This window comes from Lipotes vexillifer, unplaced genomic scaffold, assembly GCF_000442215.2.
Source record: "Lipotes vexillifer unplaced genomic scaffold, Lipotes_vexillifer_v1.1 scaffold943, whole genome shotgun sequence".
Lineage (NCBI taxonomy): Eukaryota > Metazoa > Chordata > Mammalia > Artiodactyla > Lipotidae > Lipotes > Lipotes vexillifer.
Window position 1 is genome coordinate 1184533 of NW_006776793.1, and position 19071 is coordinate 1203603.

The window sequence follows — 19071 nt, forward strand, 5'->3', positions numbered from 1 at the left end:
GGATTCACTTTGTTATAAAGCAGAAACTAACACACCATTGTAAAGCAATTATACCCCAGTAAAGAAAAAAAAAAAAAAAAAAAAAAGAATGATGCTATTATATTTGTTTAAGCTCATTTTTTCTTTCTTTCTTTTTTTTTTTTTTTACTTCAAATTTAACTTTTCTAAGTTCTGGATGTTTTTGACCAATTATTTAATTTTCATTGGCTCTGGTATAAATACTAGTTGATAGGAGACTTTCATTTCCCTTAAAGACTGCAGACAGTATTCCTGAAAAGAACCTTTGTGTATTGTGGCATAGGCAGGCTAGACTTTCAGAAGCATTTCTGATGCCTTGACTATTTTATTCTGTTTCATTATGATAATCATAAGAACTTCTGTTCAGCACTCAAATTCATTCCCATGCTTGTAGATAAATTTGGCTTTTTGGTCCCACACAAGCACTTCCTTTCTTTGTCAAGCTAATGAAGTAGAGTTTTTTTTAATCCTTTAAGTAGATATTATGTCTCAAACTGGTTACACTATTTCAGAGCATTAGAATGAACAAATAAAACTGAGCTTCATGCAAAGTTTCCCTAAATCACCTAAGGCTAATAAACCTTTAAAAACTGTGAACAGATCTGAAACAAGAATATAAAAAAGGGAAGCAGGTATACATCCATATTCTAGGAGTGCTATATAACAAATCTACTAAATTAGGAGAGGTTTATAACCTGTTTGGACTGCAGCAAACTCACTTCCTGAACAGATGGTCTCCCACCATTTAATCACTCTTTAACTCCCTACAATCTGGCTTTTGGGCACACTATGTACTAAAATCACTCAAAGGTTACCTGTAACCCAGATCATGGAAGCCAGCAACAAAAGTGCTAAAAGGAGATTCACGAATCAAACCCAGCCAAATAATTTTATAGATTAGAAAACTACGGTCCATAAATGTTAGGAGATCTTCACCAGATTACACGAGGGGTGAACAATCCAAGGTCAAAACACCAGCACTTGAGTTTCTGCCAATGCTGTGCTGTTCTCCCCTGCCAATTAGGTAGTCAGCTTTCTCGAACCACTGTCTCACAGTTAACATTTTTCACACTTTCAATCCAATGACACTGTTTTACCTTCTTGCTGGATTCTTCTGTCCTGCCCTTCCTTGAACATCCCTTTACTCCACCATCTGCATTACCTGTACCCTTACAAAGAACTAAGCCTTAAGCCTAGTTTTCCAAAATCATCTGCTCTCATAGTTTCAATTCCCATCATGAGCCATGTACAACAGCAACACGACTTTGTAACTTTTCTTTTCATTAACTGCTAGGTACCTCAATTAACTACCATGTCTGCATTGAAACTATCAAAATGCAAATAATAATAGCTAACATTTATTGAGTGCTTAACTATAAACTAGGAGCTGCTCTAAGCTCTTTACCTATATTAACTTATTTAAATCTTTAACAAATCTATGAGGTATTATTCTGATTTCACATGTGTGGAAACTAAGGCACAGAGAGTTTAATCAACTTGCCCAAACTTGGATTCAAACCCATGCAATGTGCCTCCAGAGGCTGTGCTCTTAATTGTTTTGCTAGGCAGAATGTCTATATGAAATCTCTACTATTTATATTCTTGAATGCTAAAATAGCATTTTCATATCAGAGTGTTTTTACCTGTGACTTTTCTGTTGATATTAGAATGGCTTATTTATGTAAAAATTCTGTTGCATTCAATAATTATTTCAAGAAACAAGTTCAATTTTTTGCAAATTGATTTAAAAATTAAGAAAAGAAATCCAATTCCTGGCTGGTCTTATTCTATTGCCTGTTAAATGTGTTAGTTTCAGATAGAATCCTGCAAACATTTAAAAAGATTAAGTTTGTTTTCCTATTAAACCAAGAATCTTCTGTATGTTGATTAGTATAACACACATTTCAGAATAAAGTCCATTTGTTACAGAACTCCAAAAAGCCCCCAGTTGCTACAAAAGGATGTCCTTTTTAGGGTCAACTTATCCCCAGTGGAAAACCATAATGCAGAACACAATGAATCCATGAAATGGACATAGTAAGCTGCTTACAGTTTCTTCCAAATATGAATGAGTAGCAAAGGCTCAAAACAAACAGTCTTCAAGTGACCTATCTCACATTAACATGGCAGAGGCTCTGCAGTGTGAACAGTCTAAGTCTCATCCACAGATAACCAGCAGGTAGTCAGCACGAGAATTACCTAGGCAACAGAAAATGATGGACCCCCTAACAGGAACAAGTTAGGGTGAAAGAAGAAGGGGAGTAAACACTCAAATAAAGAATCTTGCTAGCCTCTGGAAAGTATCTTCCTTTGGATAAGGAAGAAGGAACTCCCTAATAAAATTACTAACTGTTAGACTTGTGGACTTGGTCTCATCCCAGTGCTAACAGGGAAGAAGAAAGTAACAATTAGGCCCTTTTAACATTACAAATGTTATATATAATGTATCCCAGCATACATTTTGTACTGATGTAACATCTTTCCACTTAATTTTTCAGATCATTTCCACAGGCCTCTCAGTCTCCTAAGGCACAGGTGAAACTATTTTTCTGTGATGTGATATTGAGCCAGGCTGTCCAGGAAGCAAAATATTTCCTCTGTTAACTCCTTCATACCATTATGAAAATCATTGCTTCCATGCTTGACATCCCTTCCTCCTTTTCTTCTTCAGTTAACACCTTCATATTGACAACTGTGTGACCTTGGAAAAATTACCAAACCTCTCTGAGACTTGCATTATCTATCTGTAAAGTGGGTATAATAATATTTATTTCAGAAAAGTGTTAAAATCAGACATAATACATATAAAACAGTTCATACCATGCCTATAATCATCAGAAGCACAATCAATAGCGGTTTTCTATTTTTCTCACTTCCTTTCTCTAGCCTTGTCAAATACCAAACTGGACTGATAGAAGGCAAAAAAGAATAAGACACATTCCCTACTCTGAGTACCCCTGCCAGAGAGGCAGGCATGTAAACCAACAACTACAATAGCATGACAAGTGTTATAACATGGTGTATGCAAAGGGTTATAGGAAAGCACCCTTCTAAACCCGTAAGACTTGTTTTCAGGGAGTAATTTATAGGATGATTAGATAATATGATCTTTTGTATAATTTATCTTTTCCAAATCAAACGTGACATAGGAAAGTAGGGGTAAGTGGAGCAGGCATTGTTACCTTATCTACAAGACTAAAGAACAGATTAAGTAACAGTCTGGTATAAATTATTCTCCTTCACATGTTTCTTTACCAATTTTAATAATTCTGGCATTTAATTTACTTGGTTTGCATCTACTTGGAGCTATCACAACTGTTCAGTGAACAGCTACCCTGCTAAAATCCCAGTGTTAGGTTCATCAATCAAGATCTGAAGAAGCACAGAGTATGGCTGGAGAACAAGATATTTAACAGAACAATGAGAGAAGACTCAAGCATAGTAAGTGAGGCCTGGGCTTCTAGTTCTAGAGAGTGGCGTTAGCACATACACTCAATTCTCATTCCTCTCCAGACCCCACAGAAATGACAGTATAGATGCTAAAAATAAACAAAACAAAAAAAGAGACTAAAGCCATAACAAAAAAGGGAAAAAGAAAAAAGGGGTATCAAATCAGATATTTCAGCACATTTCTAGTGTAAAAGATGGCAAATAGAAGTGCACTAATGAAGAAAGAGCAGAGGAAGCCTATATAACCAAACTGTACCACTTAGAGCATTACCATAATGCTGCCACAGGTATGGGAGTTGATCCACCAAATAGAGGGGCCCCAGAGGGTACTTGGTTTTCAGAAACACTGGACAGGAGAAGTGAGACGTGACACAGAACTGATAAAGGCCACAGTGGCTGGCCTGAGGCCCCACACAAGGAGCCACAGTCAGCAATAAAACAATACAACGGGGTTTTTCTCTTAACATACTGAACAAACTGGCTGGGATGAATTAATGCTTTTAGTGTTGGCAATAGGTTCCTCAAAGTAAAGCCCTTCACATTCTGGCATTTGGCAAGAGTAATGAGGGTCTTGTTTGTTCCCCACTGGATCCTCAAGAGACAAACTCCCAATCACGTCTTCCTCACTCCCTGTTGGGGCTGGGGGACAGGGGGAGAGGACCACTTAATACACTGAGAATAATCAGACCATCATCTATCACCTAATACACAAGTGAACAAATGAGGATCACGAGGTATGTGAAAAATAACCAGTGGGAAGAAAGAGAAACACCACATTAATAAAATATAAAAATTACCTTGGGTATTACGCTTAGTGAAATAAGCCAGACATAGAAAGGCAAATATTGCATGATTCCACTTATATGAGGTACCTGAATAGACAAATTCATAAAGACAGAAAGTAGAATAGAGGTTACCAGGAGCTGGAGGGAGGGGAGTAGAGGGAGTCACTGTTTAATGGGTACAGAGTTTTTGTTGGGGATGATGAAAATGTTTTGGGTATAGATAGCAGTGATGGTTATGCAACATTGCAAATTTATTTAATGCCACTGAATCGTGCACTTATGAATGGTTAAAATGATAAATATCACGTAATGCATATATTACCACAATAATAAAAAAGAAAAAGATCACTCAGGAAATTTAACAAATGGTGCTCTGACAACTGGATATCTGCATACAAAGAATGGAGCTGAATGCCTACCACATACCATGTACAAAAATTAACTCAAAATGGATCAGAGGCCTAAATGTAAGAGCTAAACCTATAAAATTATTAGAAGAAAACACAGGCAGAAATCTTTGTGACCCTGGATTAGACAATGGTTTCTTAGATATGACACCAAAAGCACAGCAAAAAAAAAAAAAAAGATAAATCAGAGTTCATCAAAATGCAAACTGTCTGTGCTTCAAATGACACCATCAAGAAATTGGAATAATAGTTCACCAGATGGGAAGAAATATTTCAAAATAATAGAAGGAACTCATATGTAGAACACATAAAGAACTATTACAACACAATAATAAAAAAGACAAAGAACCCAATTTTAAAATGACCACAATATCTTAAAAGACATTTGCCCAAAGAGATACATATACATATCCCCCCAAAATACATGAATAGATGCTCAATGACTTTAGTAACTAGGGTAACTAGGGCAATGCAAGTCAAAACCACAATGATATCACTTCTTATACACTAAAAGGCTATAATCAAAAAGACAGATAATAACAAGTGTTGACAAGAATGTAGAGAAATTGGAACCCTCATACATTGCTGGTAGGAGTGCAAAATGGTGTAATCGCTTTGAAAAACAGCCTGCAGTCCTTCAAAATATTAAACATAAAATTAGCATATGACTAAGCAATTCCATTATACCCAAGAAAAATGAAAACATGTCACACAAAAACGTGTACACAAAACTTCATGGCAGCATTAGACACAATAGCCAAAAAGTGAAAACAACCCAAATGTCCATCACCAGATGGATGGATAAATAAAGTGGTATACACACACAATGAAATGTTATTTCGCCATAAAAGGACTGAAATACTGATACACACTACAACACTGATGAACTTTGAAAACATTATGTGGACTGAAAAAAATCTAGTCACAAAATACCACACATTATATGATATACCCAGAATAGGAAAATCCATATAGACAGAAAGTAGGTTAGTAGTTGCCTAGGGCTGGGTTAGGGAGAGAGAGATAGGTTGAAGAAAGTAGAGAGTGACTGGGGTCATGAAAATATTCTAAAATTTATTGTGATGAATACACTAAAAACCATTGAATTGTACACTTTAAATCAGTGAATTGTACTGGATGTAAATTATATTTCAATAAAGCTTTTATTAAAAAATAATTGTTCAATAAATTATAGCAAATATTATTTTTAAAAATTACAGAAAAAAAAGACTATTCAAGGAACAGAAGAGATCTTAACTCTTAATTTTTATTCATAGAAAGACTTATGAAGATAAATTATCCATTAAAAAAAGGGGCAAGAGAGCTTCCCTGGTGGCGCAGTGGTTGAGAGTCCGCCTGCCGATGCAGGGGACACGGGTTCGTGCCCCGGTCCGGGAAGATCCCACATGCCGCGGAGCGGCTGGGCCCGTGAGCCATGGCCGCTGGGCCTGCGTGTCCGGAGCCTGTGCTCCACAACGGGAGAGGCCACAACAGTGAGAGGTCCGCATACCGCAAAAAACAAACAAACAAACAAACAACAACAAAAAAAAGGGGCAAGAAAGAACAAGATAGCCCGGACTCAGTTTTCCCTCCTGCTCTAAATACAATTATTTACCTTGGAAATAATTCAGTGGATAATGAGTCAAGGGCTCTGAGAACTGGAAAGAAGGCTGGCTAAGAACCAACCCAAGGACTTGACGAATGGCAATGTGGTGAGATTCCTAAGATCCCATACACACTGGGCTGAGCACTGTAGAGGCCTGCAGCCTGAAACAACCATCAGGCGTAGACAAAAAAATAAACACAAAAGCAATAAAAGTCTGTTCTCTCTGGCCAAAGGACTGGGAAACAAGAATCACAACAGCAACCAAGTGGGGAGATCCAACCCTAGTTCCTCTACTTGAGGTACTAGTTTGCCAATCTGCCTTCAGCAGCACCTTCAAAGCCCTAGTGGGCCCACCCAACCTCTGTTTTACAACCAGGGCACTTGATGGGCCAACACGACTGTAGCATCAGCAAAGAAGCCCCAGTGAACTGTCTTGATCCCTGCTCCACAAATCAGGCTTTAGTGGGTGGTCCAATTCATCTAGGATAGCAGCAGTGAAGCTTCAAGGGCCATCCCAACCCCCACTCCACAACCAGTGCACCAGCATGGAATTCTGAGCAGCCTACAGCAGCAGCTTCTCAGCAGTGCCAAGACTACCCAACCCCTGGGTAACCAGCAAGCGGGCCGATACACCTGCATCAGCTGAGTTTGTTATCTCCTGGCCATCCACCCAGTGGCATAAGGAGACTTAGGCCAAGAGAAATGGCATATTACCTGTAGAAGAACACAAATTTGAATTGGCAAGGGATTCCTCGTCTGAAACTATGGAGGCCAGAAGTACACAATCATTCTTAGTGTTGAAAGAAAACAACTGTCAATCAGGAATCCTGCATCTAATGAAAGTAGCCTTCAGGAATGAAAAGGAAGTAGACATTATTAGACAAAGGAAAACTAAGAAATTTGTTGCCAGAAGATCTACTCATAAATAATGTCTAAAGAAAGCTATGCGAACAGAAAGAAAATGACAACAGACGAAGGCAGGGACATTCAAAAAGGAAAGAACGATGAAATGGTAGAAGTTGGGATAAATACAATAGACTTTTTTTTTTTTTACTATACTGCTTGCATTTTATATTTGAATATTTTGCAATAATTTTAAATGGTCTACTAAAAAAGTAGTAATGCAAACCAGTATATGACAAACCAACAGCACGCACAAAAGATACAAGTGTATATTATATGAATAAAAGTTCAAAAAGTCAGTCTTTATGATCACTTCCTCCCTTTCCCAGAACTAGCCAGTTTTGTATGATAAAACATGTACTCATAAATAGCTTATTTTATACAATATGATTATTCTTAACCCACCATTCTGTGAGCTACCCTTTATGTTTACTGAGCATTTATTATAATCCACTTCTTGTGCCATTTCATGTCAATTTACCACAGTCTTTTTAATCCCTGCATAGATTTATAAAAATTTATTAGCTCTGTCTCCCACTTCTTGATATTAATATTGTTTTTAATATTTAAAGGAGTTTTAAGCACAATTGACTTTTACCTCATGACTTTCTTTAAGGGTTACATTTACATTACTCAAAAATTTAGAAGACAGATCTGGTTTAAAAACAAAAAGAAAGGCTTTTCTGGAAATGGGGAAATTACATAGTTAATAGTACCAAATGTAACAATGTAATTGCATTGTAATCTCCTCTATATTATTTCACTTTTTACAAAATGCATCTATGTAACTTTTATATGTAGTTAAAGGAAGAGGAACTGTATATATAGGCTTTTAAAGGATCCTGTCTGAAAAAGAGGCCAGGGTTTCAGGATGAAGGTTGTACTAAGAGTGGAGACCTGGGAGTGGGTGAGGGTGAGTTGTGATATTAGATCAGCAAATTGGCTGAGATCTAATACAGGGATGGTTGGGAGAAATTTGGAGAAATTGTAAGATATAAGTGAAAAACACAGAAATGAGGTGACTGTATGAGGATATGGAATTTAGACTCTACCCTGTAGGCAGTATAGAGTGTCATGGAAGGTTTTCAGGAAACAACATAAATGAATCCATACTTTATAAGATCGTGTGTTCTCAAGCACAGAGAATAAACAGGAGGAGAGACTGAAGACAGAGAGAGATTACTAAACCATGCCATTGAGTAGTAATGAAGTCTGAGTGGCACATGGCAGTGGGGATAAATATGAAGAGACAAACATAGATGCTACTTTGAAGGCAGAGCCAATGTGATAACCACCTGAATGTAAGAGCTACTGGCATGAGAAAGGAGTATTGAAGATGGTCCTTATCCAAGGTAGGGACTATAGAGAAAAGAGCTACTTTGAAGCGAGAAGATAAATTTGGCATTAGAAATGTTAGGTTTCATTTTTAAAGATTTTTAAATCACTTTATTGAGATATAATTTACATATAAAAAGCTGTACATATATAATGTATACAACTCAATGAGACAGAGTTACGTATACATCCAGAAATGTTGGGTTTTAAAGACTAGATTTGTGGAGAGACGATCACCAGGTAGTTGGAAATTCAAGTTTAAATATTAGGAAAGTAGTCAGAATTAGAGAAATAGATTTAGGGATATTTGCATAAGTCCACGATTTTCCATGACATACCTTCTTCCCACACATACCATCAAGCACACTCAAACATTCAAGTTAAACCCTGAGAACCTCCTATATAACAGGTGTTACGGTACTATGACAGATAACTGAAGCTACAAAAGTGAATAAAACATGGTCTCTGGTCTCTAGGAACATACATTCTAAGGTCTACAAAAGTTTTCTTGTTTTCTTTTGGTCAAAATCTCACAATACTATAAAGTATATCTTCTACTGCTAACAATGCATTTCTTTCTACTCCTCTAAACTTTATTTATAAAAGGGAATTTTATTCTCCAAGTAACATCAAGAGAAAACAGCAACTCCTGACTAGTGAGAGAGTAGTGAGGAGGGTCATCCCAGCTGATACCCTTTTCCAACCTCAGCCTTAACACCAGATACAAAAGTACTTCCCTTTTCCAAAAATAAATTTGCTAAGGGTAATGTTTAGAAAACCAACAGCTGCCAATTCAGTCCTCAATGTTTTGGATTTTCAATGTGCCAAGAGCCCCATGCACACTTGAAGGAGTGGACCTTTCTACAGTTCTGGCACACTCACAGCTCTCTGGATTCTGGAAGACTTCCTTCTGCCATAACCCTTCTGTGAAGGAATAAGCTGGCCCAGCAGGCCTGGGTTGTTTAAATCTTGAAAATTCCCAAGAAAGGCATGCTTTCAGGATGGGCTTTCTGGCTTCTTGGAATGTTCTGTCAGATAAGAGTGTTTTTGCATGCCTGAGGCGCTGGGCCATACTGTTCTAGTCTGTCTAGATGGTTTATGCTAACAGTGTGATTTATGGTGAACATCTGCTTTTTCTCTGGGGGGGTTAGAGCTTCAATAACTGCGGTCAATCATGCAGGTGCTACACGCTTACACAACTGACCCCCAATAAAAACCCTTGATGCTCAAGCCTGAGCAAGCTTCCCTAGCTGGCAGCACTTTGCATATGTAGTCACACATCATTCCTGGGTAACTGTGTCTCACATGACTCCACTGGGTGAGAATATTTGGAAGCTTGTGCCTGGTTTCCTCAGGACTTGACCCGTGTGCCTTCACTAATTTTATCCTCTCTCCTTTTTTTGTAATAAACTGTAAATGTTGAGTATAACAGCTTCTGAGTCCGGTGAGTCCTGGGGACCTCGGATACAACTTCCTTCGAAGTCAGGGATTTCTCTTCTTTCCAGGAAATGTCTGAAATTTACTATTCTACTTACTTTTTCTGACATTTGACAGGGTGAATCCACACAGATCAGTTAATTTCAAGATCTGACCTGGTCAATCATGATTGAGAGGGCACTGACACCAGCATTTCAGGCAGAGGGCCCTGTCTGACTTCCGTATTTCACCAAGCCAAGCCATCTAGCCCCAACGATGGATACGGGCATGCCAGGTCTTGGCTACTGCTTAAATGGTTGAGAAAGTGGAAAAGGCACCTCACCATTTTATATACCACCACAACCAAGCTGCCAGTAGGGTGGGGCAATAACACCTCCCGGCAATTTTCTGCTGCCAATCTTTCCTATCATTTCCTTTTCAGAAACTATATACAATGTATGGATGTAATCCCAACACGGCTGCAGGAGAGAAGCCCCTGTCCTGACCCTTAGATAGGATATGGCTCTTAGATAGGATATGACTCTACCTGGGAGGTACATCACATAATTTAGTAGCAACATTAGAAAATGATTTCAATATAAAAAATATACCTAGAGTAAATTCTCTATAAAATTCACTCTCACTCACTTGTACTTTGCCCTCTTGAGTGGGAGAGAAAGAGTTGCAAGAATATTGTATGTCAAAAATTACATATAACCCACAGCCCTCCTTATATGGGTCAAGCATAAAGTGTTTAAATGGTTGATTTTGTTAGCTGTGTGCTTTGATGTTCTCTGGTTTCTGCCCCCACACCTCAAACCTGCGACCAATAGGTCACTTTATATTCTAAGAAAAGGCTTTGAGATTTCATCACCCTAGAAGTGCACCACACATGCTATGTAAGTGATACACACTTGTCTTAAAATGGCTCAGAGTCACAGCACTAGGTAACATGAAGTTAAATATATTCCACTTTACCGACTGGTAAATATATTCCAGAGATGAGTGGTAAATAAAGATAAAGGCCAAATCCCCGCCTTATATGGGAACTAATAGGCCAGTGTAAAATTTTTATCACATATTAACATAGGCATCTTATGTTCTTGAGAAAATCTTAACATTTATTTACAAATCTCCCAAGAGCTTCTCATCTATGAACCACTCAGAGTAACTAGATGTTTTGTTTGAGGACCAGCAAACGAAGCAGAGAAACAGTGTGAGAGAACCTATTGATACTAATGATACTAATGAGGCTGGTTGGCTCTCCCTTTCTCTCGTTAAAACAAGCATTTGTGTGTGTGTGTGTGTGTGTGTGTGTGTGTGTGTGTGTGTGTGTGTGTGTGTGTGTGTGTGTGTGTGTGTGTATTATACATATATTTTTAAAGTAAAAGGAGCATTTCAATTTCCTAAGCATATTTTCTGTAAGTGCTGATGCTATTCTTATTAAATAAATTTAGTAAGTGTGTGCTTGGAATCCCAGGCACACACTCAGGTTCATTCCCTTTCTCCTCAGGCAATTTCAACAATCCACACTACAGTTTCATTTTAACAGTACTCATTACTGGTATCATTTAATACATGAGGGTTTGCTCAAGTCAACATCAATCTTGCTGATCCTACAAACACTTATTTTGTTGACACAACACAGTCTGAATCCATAGGTACTAAATGTAAAAAAAAACAATTTAACTATTTATTCACCTGACATGTTACCAAGTACTAAGAACAACTCTGTCTGTCACTCAGTCCTGTCACAGGGACATAGCACTGGATAGACATCAAGCGAAGGGCCTTTCATGGAACCCCACTCCCTTCAGTAACAGAGGCATCTCATCTGTCCCCATGCCACCCATACATACTGCATCTTCTCAAAGACATTTGACACCTTAAACACAATCACTGTGAAGGTGAAAATGTTTACCTGTGAGACATCTCGTGGGACACATCTGACTCATACTTCCTCATTAACAAATAGCCCTTGACCACAGGTAAATCTTAACTAACCAGAAGACAGAAAAGCTTTGCCCTCAGAAGGAACAATAAAAACCCATTCAGAATAAAATTTCTTCTTCAATTAAGTGTTAAATGTCTGGATGAGTCTAAGTTATGAAATAAAATATCTTTATATAACTCTTTACCTGATTGGAAAACCTCATGCTCACATTACGTTGATTCTGTAGTGGGACATAACGCTGAACAGGATCAATGTCTTTAGGACTAATTAATTCATCAGCTGAAAAAAAAAAAGGAAATGACATGATCAAAAATGTATCTATAAAACACTGTAAACCAACTGGACCTAAAAGATGTTTATAGAACACTCCATCCAACAAGAGCAGAATATATATCCTTCTCAATGCACATGTAATATCTTTCATATGCTAGGCCATAAAATAAGCATCAGTAAATTTAAAAGGATTTAAATCATACAAAGTATATATTTCAACCATAATAGAATGAAATACCAGAATTTAGAAATAGAATTCAAATAGAATCAATTGAAATTGATTTCAACCACAATAGAAATCAATTAACAGAAAGAAGTTTTAGAAATTCACAAACATACTAAAATTAAACAACACACTCCTAAATAACCAATGTGTCAGAAAAGAAATGAAAAGGGAAATTAGAAAATACTTTCTAATGTACTTTCTGATGAGATGATTGAAAAAGAAGACACAACATACCCAAACTTAGGGGATTTAGGTAAAGCAATGCTCAGAGGGAAATTGACAACTGTAATTGCTTATATTAAAACAGAAAATTCTTGGGACTTCCCCGGTGGCACAGTGGTTAAGAATCTGCCTGCCAATGCAGGGAACATGGGTTCGATCCCCAGTCTGGGAAGATCCTACATGACACTGAGCAACTAAGCCCATGCACCACAACTACTGAGCCCACGTGCCTTAACTACTGAAGCCTGCGTGCCTAAAGCCCACGCTCCACAACAAGAGAAGCCACTGCAATGAGAAGCCTGCGCACTGCAACAAAGACCCAACGAAGCCTTAAATAAATTAATTAATTAAAAAATAAATAAAACAGAAAATTCTCAAGTCTATAATCTATATTCCACATTAAGAAAGCAGATGAAAAAGAGCTAACCAAATCAAAAGCAAGCAAGAGGAAGGAAATTAAGAGTGGAAATTAATGAAATAGAGTATAGAAAAACAATACAGAATATAAATGAAACCAAGCAGATTCTTGAGAAACTCAAAAGTTGACACACCTTTAGCTAGCCTGACCAAAATATAAAGAAAGAAGCCTCAAATTACTAAATCAGGAATGAAACTAGGACCATTACTAGCAACCTTAAGGATTACAAGAGAATACTCTGAAAAAATGTATGCCAACAATTTAGATAACCTAGATGATATGGGAAAATTCCTAGAAATACATACATTACCAAAACTGACTCAAAGAGGAACAGAAAATATGAACAGATGTGTAACAAGTAGTGACTGAAACTTTCCACACAAAAAATGTTCAGGACCATGGGACTTCATTGATGAATTCTACCAAACAGTTAAAGAAGAATTAAAACCAATCTTTCACAAAAGTTTTCCAAAAAATAATAGAGGGACACTTCTCAACTCATTCTAACAGGCCAGTATTACCTTAATACCAAAATCAAAGACACCGCAAGGGAAGAAAATCACAAATCAAAATCTTTTCTGAACATAGACACAAAACTACTCAACAAAAATACTAGCAAACCAAATCCAGTAACATATAAAAATGATTACATACCATGACCAAAAGGGACTTACCCCACAAATGCAAGAATGGCTTAACCTCCCCAAATCAGTTACTGTAATACACCATATCAATTGAACAAAGGACATAAAAATTATATGACCATCTCAGTAGACACAGAAAACACTTGACAAAATTCAGCATCCTTTCATGATAAAAGGCAGTCAACAAATTAGGGATAGACAGGAACTTCCTCATCCTGAAAAAGGGCATCTATGAAAAACCCATGGCTAATGTCACACTCAATGGTAAAAGATGGAATGCTATGCTCCAAAGATCAGGAGTGAATACAATGATGTCTACTCTTGCCACCTCTATTCAACATTGTACTGGAGGTTCCAGTCAGAGAAATTTGGCAAGAAAAAGTAATAAAAGGCATCCGGATTGAAAGGAAGAAGCTACAGTAATTAAGACAACGTGGTGCTGGCATAAAGACAGAGATCAGTGGAACAGACTGCTCCACTGATCAGTCCAGAAATAAACTGTTACATTATGGTCAACTGATTTCTGACAAGGGTGCCAAAACAATTCAACAGGGAAAAGAATAGATTTTTTCCCCCACACAAAGTACTGAGATAAGTGAATATACAAAGGCAAAAGAATGAAGCCGGACCTCTTCTTCACACCACCTACAAAAATAAATGCAAAGCAGATTTAAAAAGTTAAATGTAATAGTTAAAAATATAAAACTGTTAGAAGAAAATATAAGAGTAAATCTTTGTGACTTCGTATTAGACAAAATTACATCAAAATATAAGTAACAAAAGAAAAAATGAGATAAATTGGACTTTGCCAAAGCGATAAGCTTTTGTGTCTTAAAGGACACCATCAAGAAAGCAAAATGACAGCCCACAGAATGAGAGAAAATATTTGCAAATCACATATCTTGTAGGGGACCTGTATCTTGAATATATAAAGAACTCTTGCAACTTAACAAAAAAATGACAACCCAATTTAAAAATGGCCACAGGGCTTCCCTGGTGGCGCAGTGGTTGAGAGTCCGCCTGCTGATACAGGGGACACGGGTTTGTGCCCTGGTCCGGGAAGATCCCACATACCGCGGAGCGGCTAGGCCCGTGATCCACGGCCGCTGAGCCTGCGCGTCTGGAGCCTGTGCTCCGCAACGGGAGAGGCCACAACAATGAGAGGCCTGCGTACCGCAAAAAAAAAAAAAAATGGCCACAGTATCTGAATAGACATTTCTCCAAAGAAGATATACCAATAAGCACATGAAAAGATGCTCAACAACATTAGTCATTTGGGGAATGCTTATCAAAACCACAATGAGATAACACCTCATACCCATTAGGATGGCTAATGTCAAAACACAGACAAGAATAAGGGTTGGAGAGAATGTAGAGAAATTAGAACCCTCATACACTCCTGGTTGGAAGGTAAAATGGCACAGCTACTTTGGAAAATAGTCTAGAAGCACTCCAAATGTTAAACACAGAGTTACCATATGACTCAGCAATTCTACCCCTAGGTATATACCCAAGGGAAATGAAAACATATGTCAAACGATAACTTGTTCATGAAAGTTTAGAGCAGCATTATTCATAATAACCAAAAAGTGGAAACAACCCAAATGTCCATCACCTGATGAATGGATAAATCAAAAGTGGTATAACCATACAATGGAATGTTATTTTGCCATAAAAAGGAATGAACTGCAGGAATTCCCCAGCTTCCCAGTGGTTAGGACTCCACGCTTCCACTGCAGGGGGCACAGGTTCGATCCTGGCAGGGGAACTAAGACTTCGAATGCTGCGCGGTGCAGACAAAAAAAAAAAAAGGAACAAAGGGCTAATACATGGATGAAACTTGAAGACAGGCTAAGTGAGTCATAAAGGCCATACATTATATGATTTGAGGTATATAAAATGTCCAGAATAGGTAAATCTATAGAAATAGAAAGTAGATTAATGATTGTCTAGCGCTAAGGGGAAGGATGAAGTGATTAGGGGTATGTGGGGAGTGACTGCTAAAGAGTATAGGGCTTTTTTTGGGGGGGGAATTGATGACAATATTCTAAAATTGATTGTGGTTATAGTTGCACAACTCTGTGAATATGCTAAAAAATATTGAACTGTACGTGAGCCGCGTAGCGGCTGGGCCTGTGAGCCGTGGCCGCTGAGCTTGCGCGTCCGGCAACGGGAGAGGCCACGACAGTGAGAGGCCCACATATCGCAAAAAAAAAAAAAAAAAAAAATATTGAACTGTAAACTTTAAGTAGGTGAAATGTATGTAATTTTACCTCAATAAAGTTGTTCTACAATAAAAATAATGTACTTGCAGTTTCAAGGAAGAAAACTAGTTCAGTGAGGGAAGACAGTGTTTCCTAACACTAAATTCTAAAAGAGATTTCTGAGATGGAGCATTTTTTAAGGGGCACTGACCAGAATGAGGGCAATGTCTTCAACTGCTGTTGTACTATAAGCATGGAAGTGCTTTTCACGTGGTAGTTCCTTGTTTATGATTTATTTACCTATTTTATAGCAAACACTGACTTTCTAAAAGTCTAAATTTTATCAAGAAAAAATATTACTGTAATAATTAACTATTTTCTAAGAACACAATGGGTAGTTCAGGCCTTGGGAAAGGAAACAGCATACTGAGTCTTTTTGCTCTAACATAAAAGTCACATAGTTTTGTTGTATAATTATTAACTAAGGCATACGTAGAGCAAAATAGTATTAAATTTCACCAATTACAGACTGGACTGAATTAGTGAAAGCCAAATATTACAGAATATTTTTAAAGATTTACTGTTCTATTATGCTCATGTAATTCCAATTAACTGCCCACAAAATGTTGTTAAGCAGATATCCAACTGAGGCTCCTTTAATGAATAAATAAGACTTTGTTAGTAAAGGTGGTGTGTGGAATCTTAATAACATCCAAAGAAGTTTGATGGTTCTTGGGGCAGGGGGGACAGTTATACAATAGTCAAGAGCAACTAAATGATTCAATCTTCTGAGACCTTATTCATTTTTTTTTCTTTTTTTTTTGCAGTACGTGGGCCTCTCAATGTTGTGGCCTCTCCCATTGCGGAGCACAGGCTCTGGACGCGCAGGCTCAGCGGCCATGGCTCACGGGCCCAGCCGCTCCGCGGCATGTGGGATCTTCCCGGACTGGGGCACGAACCCGTGTCCCCTGCATTGGCAGGCGGACTCTCAACCACTGCGCCACCAGGGAAGCCCGAGTCCTTATTCATTTTAACCAGTGAGTTGTTAACCAGATGACACACCGTTAGGTCAGAGTGCTAATTAATATGCAGCATCTCTTTTTCTAGCAGGAGATAAGTATGTGGTTTCGTAGTCTGCAATACACCTACTCATGTCCTCTACTGCCTTTTTAGAAGTGCAGCAGGCAAAAGAGAAACTGTTTTCTTTGAAGGCTCTTTCGTATTCAAATTGGTCATAAAACAGAGATGAAAGCATGACCTGGATTATTTCTGTTCACCCTGGTCTTAACATAAGAAAATGCTATCTACACTCAAAATTTGTCTACATTCAGTACATTTATTTTGGAGTAAGGAAGGTCCAATGTTTTGTTACTGACTGATATTGTTTTCAATCTTTGGTTTTTAAAGCTCAATCTACTTATATAGAATATGGTCAATTCTGCATTCAACCCCAAGCTGTATATACAGCAAAAAGCAGGAAGAAGAAGGTTTAGATCTCAAATCCCATATCCCAGGTACCAGTTTTCAGTCTCAGACTCACAGAAAAATTTCATCATGCTCATTTGTTTCCAAGTGTAGTATACAGAAACTTATGATTCTGATGTTAAAATTCTTCTCCTTAGATAGGTTAACCACTCCTCCGCCAAAATATGTTTTATTTAGCTGATTATCAACAAAGCTTCTTTGTATTCATGCTAATAAGATGGAAATAAAATAAAATAAAATAAAATTCTAACCAGAGATAACCTTACCAACTTGGCTTGATTCTAAGAAAACTACCTTATGTATGTTATTTTTTTCTTTTGGAAAATCTTAAAGCAAAATCTGCGTAAATAATATCAACTCCTTATCAAAGAGCTGTCCCTTTAAAGAAGAAAATTTTCTACAGGTTCTTAAATTAGCATTAAGTATATATGGAGACACGGAAAATATAGTCAGGAAAGGAGCAAACTGAAGACAGCATTAACTTAATTTTCTCTTCTTTGAATAGCTTCTGTCTGCTCTTATATATATCATTTGCGTAAAGCTTGAATTGGAAATCTGGACTTTGAAATATTCTTCCCTAATGGAATGTAAAAAGGAACCAAAGATGATTATTCTTACAGCACAAACAAATTTAGCTTTTATGCAGTAATACTAAGAACAACAAAGACAATAACAGTATTTCACACAGTAAGCAGTTCTTTTAGTGTAGGTACAGTATTTACAGTCAGCTTGTTTCATAATCTGTTTGTCATAAAAGAATTCTGACTATTATGATAAGCTTTTTGATGGAAATGCTAATAATATTAAAAAATTTAGCAAGGAATGGTACAGCAAGATGCATAATGCTTTTTTGTGTGCATTAAATTAACCATTTCAATGTATCCAAAGATACTTCAGCTGAAGTTTTAGGAGAAGCTGAAAAACAATTCTTCAAAGAATTATGAATAGTGGCTCCATTATGCCTCGACCTCACTGAGTAAACTGCCAACATGTATTTACTGGAAAGAAGAAAACTTTGAGACACCTGATTCCTTTTGGCAAGTGGTTTACTATAGGTATGACCAAGCATGATTGTTATACTAAATCACAACTGTATTCCATTTATAAAAGAGACTCAAAGTTTCCATAGCCTTCTGCTAGCACCCTATCTACTAAGCTGAATGCAGCCCAAAATGATCATAGTTGTACCCACACCTATTTGACTTTCTTCCCAGAAACATCCATCATCATTCAGTGCAATAGACATAATAATGTACTTTTCCATGCTAAGAAACTCCCCCAAGACCTCTTAACAGCATGAAACACCACCCAAATCCAAAAAGAATGTCAATGTCAACAAAGACATACTTATTTCTAAAGACTCGATAATAAGAAAAAAAACTGTTCCCGATCTTCTTCACTTACCCAGGAGTTTTGCGATGACATAAAGGGCTTGTCCCCAAAGAAACAGTTTTCCATCACGGCCACAGTTGCTAGGAAATCGCTTCTGACTACCAGGCTTTCTTTTTTCATATTCTACAAAATCAGCTGGCACAAAGTAGTACTTTGGTATGACAGGATAACCTATGGAGTTTAAAAATAAATATTTAAAATATAACAAATCAGTATCCTCCTCAAATTTTCCCTTCAAAAACTACAATGATTAGAAAGCAGAAAGAGAGAAAGTTGTCCAATAGGATAGGAAAATTTGACTCTTTTCAGAAATTCCCAGTGAAAAATGTGGGA

At 37.4% G+C, this 19071-nt stretch overlaps 1 protein-coding gene across 1 annotated transcript in view; it reads right to left on the reverse strand.

Annotated features, from left to right (window-relative positions):
* The window catches only part of PHKB (phosphorylase kinase regulatory subunit beta), a 161282-nt gene that overhangs the window by 68296 nt on the left and 73915 nt on the right, over positions 1-19071 (reverse strand). The window contains exons 12-13 of the mRNA XM_007450635.1: positions 18751-18909; positions 12059-12153 (exon numbers count right to left, since the gene is read on the reverse strand). Of these exons, the coding sequence (XP_007450697.1) occupies positions 12059-12153; positions 18751-18909 (254 nt within the window). The remainder of the gene's footprint in view (positions 1-12058; positions 12154-18750; positions 18910-19071) is intronic.